Source organism: Magallana gigas, chromosome 1, assembly GCF_963853765.1.
Source record: "Magallana gigas chromosome 1, xbMagGiga1.1, whole genome shotgun sequence".
Taxonomy (NCBI): domain Eukaryota; kingdom Metazoa; phylum Mollusca; class Bivalvia; order Ostreida; family Ostreidae; genus Magallana; species Magallana gigas.
The window spans coordinates 67,330,838-67,339,214 of NC_088853.1; the positions used below are offsets into that span (position 1 = coordinate 67,330,838).

The window sequence follows — 8,377 nt, forward strand, 5'->3', positions numbered from 1 at the left end:
AGTTTCATGAATTGGAATTCTGACATACGTATTGTGACATATTTTTAGAATGAGATAATTATATATATATATATTATATGTATAGATATATATGTTTGTATTTGCTGCAATAGGGCAGATTTTAGCAATACTTGTTTGTAAACTTAAAAATGCCATCCATTGATGTATAATTAGCTACTGTATTTAATTTCCAACATGTTAAAGAGGAAATGACTTTAGCATTGTTTGAAGTTGATCAAAACAGAGGCTGTGTTGGAATGGATCTATTTTTATTGCAAATTTAATGCATTTTAACGCTTTTTATTTTGTAAATTAACTTTAAAGGGAGAAAAATAGTTAAAAATTGCATTTAAGGTCGTGGGTGTATCTTTAAATGCATACTGTGCAATGTAATTTGATGTAAATCTCTTCAATGGCTTGGGGGAGGGGTCAAACTTGTACAAGAGCATAATACAGATAAAAATTAATGTACAATATAGATGAAAAGACTTAGAGAATTTTTGTGCAAATTTAGCCTACTTTCACTTTCAGTTAAGTTTTCAGCAAAGTGCTTGGTGACCTTTGATTTTTGACCCCTGTGGGAAAATGAAATAATGTTTTAGTGTTCTTTTGACAAAGAAGAAAGAGGAATTTAATTTGTAAAAAAAAAAAAGCATGTGCAATTATTTTATGCCATTTTATTATATATCAAAATGTTGGGTGTACTGAGATTGATTTTTGCTTAAGGAGCAGAACTTGTGTAAATTGTGGAAGTGTTAACAGATATTTATTGAAGGTTTATCAAGTCTTATTTTAAGAGTGTGGAATAATTCTTTGCATTTTGGATGAAATGTTTAAATTTTGTATAAATGCAAAAGTATATCATGAATTAAGACAGAAACAGGTTACAATTGTTCTGCTCTTAGGTTTGTATAATTTTAGAGGAGGCTCTCCCGCCCGAAGACAAGTTTTATTAATGTAATAAAAATGTTAAACCTGTGTATATTTCATCCCAGTTTTACTGTTGAATATTTATTTTTAATCAAAGTCATTCGATAAATAGGAAGGAATTTCAAAATTTTTAACTAGTAATTTTAACTCATTTGAAGTTTATTTTTTAAAATATTAAATCCATCATGTTTTTTTTTAGCTCTGGCCATTTTCATTATTATTTTTTTTCATTAAATCTTGGACAGCTATTTTGCTTTCTATTTGCAAGGCAGCAGTTCTTACATATATATACAAGATCCAGAAAAGTCAGTTTTAGAATTGTACACATTTGTTCGCCCCTTTCACTTTAAATAGATATTTTAGCATATTTGTATACAATCCATCATTTGTTTGAAGTCTACATGTATATAAACACATTGATAGCAAGGATATAAAAGAGGGAAAAGAAGTTCTATTAAAGACGATCTCAAACATTATTTAAAGGATCACCACTTATGAATTTATGATTATCACTGGAGACTTGAAAATATTGAGTTTTCCTTTACAAATTAGCATTTAACTACTTCATTTCTCTTTTGCTATGCTTGCTTGTAATGTTTAAGTTTTTGAGTCTATGTATCCAGAGCATTGTTAAACACCCTCAATTGTTTTGTTTTTTTACCACAAGTAAATTTATCAGCTGGATTAAATCTATGTGTCAACTTCTAAATTTTTGTACAATATGAACCACTATTTTACCAAGAAACGAACTTTTGTTGTTTTATAATGCCACGCTGTCTGCTAATCACTACAAAATAGGAAAACCACCTGATATTTCTTAATAAATCTAACAGCAAAATAACCAAAGATTTTTTTTATGGTTAAAAGTTGAGTTATTTATATACTTGGGTTGTGTGGAATGTCTTTTTCTCATTCATTTTTAACATGCATGAAAAAAACACCAATTTTTTATCCTACAATTTGTTTTAATTTGTGAAGGTGTTCTCTGTAAAAAAAAAAAAAACCCTACATGAATTGTTATTTATTATTAATGCTTCGACCTGATAGTATTTTAACTTCTACCATTAGAGCTCGATTTCAACTTTTTTTTGTTGAATTTTTTTTTCTTCTGCTGTTGACACGCTTCCCAGAGTTATCTTTCTTTGCAGCTACGATTGACAACTGTGGCGTGTATGTATATAAGATGTATATGGTTTATTCCTTAACTTTTTTTAAGTTGTTGATTTTCTTTTGTTGATTGTATATAGATTTATGGATTTTAGATTCCCACTGTATATATAACCGACATGTGTATATACATTACATTTTAGTACCTTCAATTTAATGGCTTACTTTTCATACAGTAATCATTTCTTGTATTCTTTTAGTCAATAAAATTTTGCTTTTTATTTGCAACTAGTATGGCTTCGAGTTATTTCTTTGATGTTTTTACGCTGCCAATAAACATTTTGTCACTTTTTCAAATTATTTTGAATTTTATTTTTATTTAAATATGTTTTATTTCACGATTTTCCAACATTACTAATATATTATAATATTACTAACATTACTAATATAGGAATTAACAATCATGACGTAGATTACAACTGTAGCCCCACACAAGCTGACCAATCACTGATGTGCACGTGGGATCGATGTGACGCAATATTGTACAAATTGTAAAAACAGTATAAACACAATCGTATATTGATCATACAATGTGTGTATATTGATACCGTACACTTTTCGTCTATTAGTCGGAAGAAAAAAGCCGAGGAGTGGATTAAATACATTTTACGATTTATTTGGACAATTCTTACATAATTGATGAAATTCGTCTTGTAAATCGTGCCGCATTAAATTTTTCATAAAAAATCTGGAAAATAACCGAAAAAAAAAGTAGGGAGTGTAGATTGAGTATTTTATTTGAAGAATGTTCATTTGAATGGAACATATTTATCTTTATTCAGTTTATTTCTTAAAGGGGCATGGTCACGATTTTGGTCAAATTTTATTTTTCTGTTTTTATTATTTACAATGCTTTATGAATGCGTTTCAAATAATCAAATGAGATTTGGGTGCCCGTCGATGAGTTTAAAGCAAGATACAGGGCTCACAATTCTTCGTCATGTAAACAAGGCTCGTGCCCTGTTTTTGTTTACATAGGTTCAATATACCAGTAAAAAATCTTTTTCTAGATGATTTGTCTATATTCTTATTCTTTTTAAGCATTAATAAACAGTTCTTAACGATTCACACATTCATTTTAGGTCTAAAACTGGAATTTTCACTTCAACATTCAAAATGTAAACAAAAGTTTTGTTTACATAGCGAGGAATTGTAAGCTCTGTAACTCGCTTATAACTCAACAAATGACAATCAAATTTTGGTTGCCTATTAAAAATGCTTTATTGAAGTATTATAAAGATAAAAATCGTAAAAAATATTTTTTTCACCAAAATCGTGACCATGCCCCTTTAAGTGATTTAAAATTAAACTTGGCATGCTATCATGAAGTAGTCATGGATGGATCACAATTAAACAGATATATACATCTAGTTTCGATATTATCGATATGAAATTGCAAACATGGTCAAAGCTTTGTCAAGTTTCAGCCCACATATTTCAATTTTGCATCGAAAAGTAAACATTTATTTAACAAATGCTGTGAAAATATTGTGTAAAAAACATTTTTAAACACTATTTTGATCTTAATTTCTGTTCTTGTCCTTTAACGCAAGATTTTGGAGTGTAAGATTTAGAACTTAATGTACCTTCTGTAATGCAAAAAGCATCAACGATGCTTCACTTTTTGTGTCTCTGTCAAACTTCAAAAGCTTTAAAATCGGACAAAATGAAACAGTTCTTTAAGTCCTGTACTTTACGAAGGTGACTTGCGGTGGCAAGAGTAAAGGTTTTAGAATTTTAGATTTTGCTGGAAAAAGGTCAAACCATCTTTGTAAATGTAAGTTACACAACTCGTGTGTAATGAATCGTCTTCAGCTGCATGGTAAATAATGCGACACGTGCGAAAAAATATGCATGAATAAAGAACACGTGAATTAAAAAAAAACAAGTTACATAAAATTGTATGATTATGATAATCATTTAAAATGTAAGAAAAAAAATAAGCAATACCTTCATTTGCCTCACATTAAAGGTTTTACATGTAGGTGTATTTTCCAACCTTTTTCATCTTTTTTGGGGGGGTCAAATTCCGGTATAAAAGTAAATAAAAAAGATTAAAAGAAAACGAACAATTGGTTTATTATACTAATATATACTTGTATAAATACTGACAGGCCAAATGTTATTTCCCCCCCGGGGCCCCAATGGACATGCATTATATATATATACAAACTAGAGTCAGACTTTCCGGTAGTTTATACAGAGTGACATTTGGCGACAGTACGTCCGCACTATGGATCTTTCCGTGGCAGTCCTTTTCGTGATATCTCTGGTTTTTTCGTCGGTAACGCATGGACAAGTGACGAGTCCCGGGGTATGCCCGAACATCCCTACCGTCAGACCATTCAACGTCAGGCACGTAAGTTAATGGAAAAAAAGAAGGTCACTTTATTCTTCATTAATAATCTAAAAAAAAACAAAACTGAATTTTATTTATGTTACAACGATTGATAAACAAGTTCTACAACTTATATTAATATCTCTCGTTGGCACGGATGTTAGCCAAAGGGGGTCATTAATAATCTAGCGTTCGTTTATTTCTTGATATGAATTTTTGATTTTATAAATCACGACTGTTACTAAAAATAAATAAATAAAAAAAACTATATCAACTGAAAAATTTATATGAAAAGTTTAAGGAAGATCTGCCCATCTAGCATCCTTAAGCATGGACAGTAACTCTAGATCTCCACCGTTACTTCTTGCCTTCCTGCAGTATGTCGGGGTATGGTACGAGTTTGAGCGCTTCTTCCTGGCGGCTCAGGACGGGGTAACGTGTTCTCAGGCCACCTACACCAACAACAATGACGGGACCATCAAGGTGGAGAACACCGGGGTCAACGAAAGGTACGTCAAGGTCACATCCCTCATCAATCCAGCAATACCCCCCCCCCCCCAAAAAAAAAAAAAAAAAAAACTATGCAAAAGGCAAATAAGAAAAGGTTTTTCCATATACCACTGGCGGTATTACCACCCTTCCTCTCCCTTTATTAAATAAAGGGGGGTGGGGGGGGGGGTTTAAAAAAATCAGGTTTTTTTTTCTCTGGCGGGGTTTGAACCAGTAACCGTAGTATAGTGATATCAGCGCATGGTTGATAACGTCTTTGCAAAGAAAAAAAAGTTTATAATATAGAAGATTGTGTAATTATTTTTTCATGATGCATATTTTTCATTTATTTATACAATTTAAATGAAATGAAATTAAATTGACTTAAATCATAAGATGTTAATGAAGGGTTTGCAGAAATGTTTGGGATAGAGCTGCTATTGATATACACACCTCTTATTCTCTGTTCATTTCAGCAAGAAAATGTAACTATTTACAGTGTATATATATTGCAAAGTTGAAAGTCTAGAGTTTAATCTTTTTTATTTTTTTTTTGATAATTTATTGTTTTTGTTCCATTACATACTAATGTTAACATTAATAAGTTTTTATATTCTATTTTTAAAAAGTTTATTCTATGTTTATTTTTTAAAAAAACCCAGTTACAACCTGTTCGCATTAGAAAATCGGGGTGGGTTAATAATGTGCGCATACAATTTTGAACATGCATACATGTACATACATATGTAAATATATAATTTACATATTTTCCGCTGAACTATTTATGTTTATAGAAGTGCTTCAACCACATACAATCAGTGAAACATTGCCTGGTAGGAATATTTAATATCTAAAATATATCTTTTATCCCCCCCCCCCCCCCCCACCATTCATCGGTGACGGAATTAGGACTAGAAAAAAGACACTGTTTAAAGCCTGCTATAAAAACGCATATTCAAAGGAATGAGATCGACACTCAGTATATATTTCACGTGCCGCCGTGTAGAGTTGATGTAGATTGATGACTATTCATACATCACATACATCACACCCATTTACTTGTCATTTCCATAAATTACAACAATGGCTGAAGGCCAAAAGGCCAATTGTCCGCTTATTATTAATTCTTCTTTCTATCCACACAAGAACCTTTTTGTTGATAGATGGAATGTCAATTTGTTTGAAGAACCAGTCGCAATAATAAAAGTGCGTTATAATCTACATACATACAGATATAATTGCACTTTGTATAGTACAAATCTGCCGTAATGGGAGTTAAATTACTTAAAATGCAAGTAGTCTTCTACTTTTTGATATGCATATAGTTTTTTTTAGTGCAAATAATGAAAAAAAACGCTAGATAAATTATGCCGCGGGGTGCTCATAGAGTTTTGAAAGTTCTTTTTGAATGTCCGAAACTGTACAGAATTGATGCATAATCTAATAAAACCATGTTTAGATTCATAGGTTTTGTTCAAAATATTTTACAAAATGCGGCGTTGCAGATTATTTAATTTTACCCATGTACAAGTATTAACAATTTCACAGCATATGGTTGTATTATGTAGCGGTAAATGCGGCAGAGAGAGAGAGAGAGAGAGAGAGAGAGAGAGAGAGAGAGAGAGAGAGAGAGAGAGATAATTAACAGGGTTTGTAGTGAGATAAAATCCGCACGAATGCGAATATTAAATTTAAGAAGGATGAGGGCGATGCTCCCCGAGTTCTTAGACCTTAGCTGTAAATTCTTAATTTGTAATTATCATGTATAACCCGAAGGTTTTCTTTTTAGGACAGGGGAACCAGTAAGCATAGAAGGCGTGGCTAGACCCGTGGATCCACGAGATCCCGCGAGACTTTCCGTCACATTCTCTCCATGTAAGTATACATGATATCTATTGACTAACACCTATTAAATATATGATTTATGTAAAATATTATCTTCAAAAGGGCAATTTTGTAGAGTTCATTTGTGCTAGTACAGCATAAGCTATAATTGATCATATCTAATCTGCTAATGATGTACTCTGTACATGCATCTTCAAAAAGGCAGTTTTGTAGAGTTCGTGTGTGCTAATACAGTACAGCATAAACTATTATTGATCTTATCTAATCTGTTGACATACAAGTACTAGTAGAACTTATATACTAATTATTTTACATGTACATTTTCAGTCCAGCCTGTTGATCCTAACGGGAACTACTGGGTGGTCAAGACGGACTACATTCACTACGCCATTGTCTACTCATGTAGACAGCAAGGACAGAACAAATCCGGTACGTACATCGTTCATTCCGAACAAATTCGTCAAATTCCGTAACTCAACATGAATTTACGGAAATATCCGAGTGGTAACGATTATACCGGGGGGCGTTAAATGTCCTTTGAGGGGTATCGAAAAAAATGCTAACACGAGGCTTAAGTGATAAAGTCGGGTGTAATAATCTGCTTGTCATACTTTATAATACTTTTAATAGGAAATATTCGCCCCTTTTTGGCGATTTCGCCCTCGTTTTCAGCGGGCGAATATATAAGACAGAACGAATTAAAGTGTCTCAAATTATCTTTTGTTAACAACTCTGTCTAGGAAAATTCAAAACGGTATTATATTTTGAGTTGTAAGTGTAGAGGGGCGAAACAAAAACAATACGTGCCGAAAAAACCCTATATCCAGTACCTCATTCACGCGGGAAATCCAAACAGACGCTTGTATTTCACAACTTATATGGTACCCTTGCCACAGTTTCGTTCGCGCGCTGTCTTAAAACAGAGTGCGCGAACGAAATTTTACGAAGGATACATGAACAAGAAAAATACTTCACACAAGTATTGCATGATTTTTTGCTCATGAGGTAAAACAAAGGCAATAATTAAGTAAATACGGGATTTCAAAACTTTTTCTTCTTCCAATATATAGTTCTCAATGAATCAACAATAGATTTTCGTTTATCTTTCCTTGTATTCAAATGCTTTGATCCTTTATTTTTTTTTACTTTCGACAGAAAACGCGTACATTCTTCTCCGGGAACCGAGAAATCCCAACAGACGAGTACTCGGGCGGTTGTACAGCTTCCTCAGGAAATACGGAATAAATCCCAGGAACTTCATCAGGACAAACTTCAGACAATGTTTTTCGCCTGCTTTATATTATTGAGCCTCACTCGTCCACTAGTACTTGCTATTCTTCATCCCACTTGTTGAATGATTGTCCATAATCGCAACTTCTCGGGCTTTTCCGGCAGTTCCGAATGTACGAACATTCCTGGATGTTAGAGTGTCATAAAAATGGAATCGCTTTACAATAATTTTTTGTTTGGTATAGACAATCTTGGATGCCTTTGCTGTGGTATGTTTGAACTTTGATGTTGTATCATTCAGTTGGTTAAGTTTAATTGTCATTAGTTTTTACGTGTATATTGCCCTATACCCATACGAAAGTTAAATAAAAGAGGATG

General features: G+C 32.5%; 1 protein-coding gene across 1 annotated transcript; it reads left to right on the top strand.

Annotated features, from left to right (window-relative positions):
- The first annotated feature begins 4,278 nt into the window (after nucleotides 1-4,278).
- LOC105331756 (apolipoprotein D) lies at nucleotides 4,279-8,377 on the top strand. The gene is made up of 5 exons (XM_011434081.4): nucleotides 4,279-4,456; nucleotides 4,814-4,944; nucleotides 6,714-6,799; nucleotides 7,097-7,198; nucleotides 7,925-8,377. The coding sequence occupies exons 1-5, from the start codon at nucleotides 4,331-4,333 to the stop codon at nucleotides 8,074-8,076; spliced, it is 597 nt and encodes a 198-aa protein (XP_011432383.3). The 5' UTR covers nucleotides 4,279-4,330; the 3' UTR covers nucleotides 8,077-8,377.

Coding starts and splice junctions, on each gene's coding strand:
- LOC105331756 (XM_011434081.4), top strand. CDS start 4,331: ATGGATCTTTCCGTGGCAGTCCTTTTCGTGATATCTCTGGTTTTTTCG. Junction 6,800..7,096: donor TTCCGTCACATTCTCTCCAT/GTAAGTATACAT, acceptor GTACATTTTCAG/TCCAGCCTGTTGATCCTAAC. Junction 7,199..7,924: donor GCAAGGACAGAACAAATCCG/GTACGTACATCG, acceptor TACTTTCGACAG/AAAACGCGTACATTCTTCTC.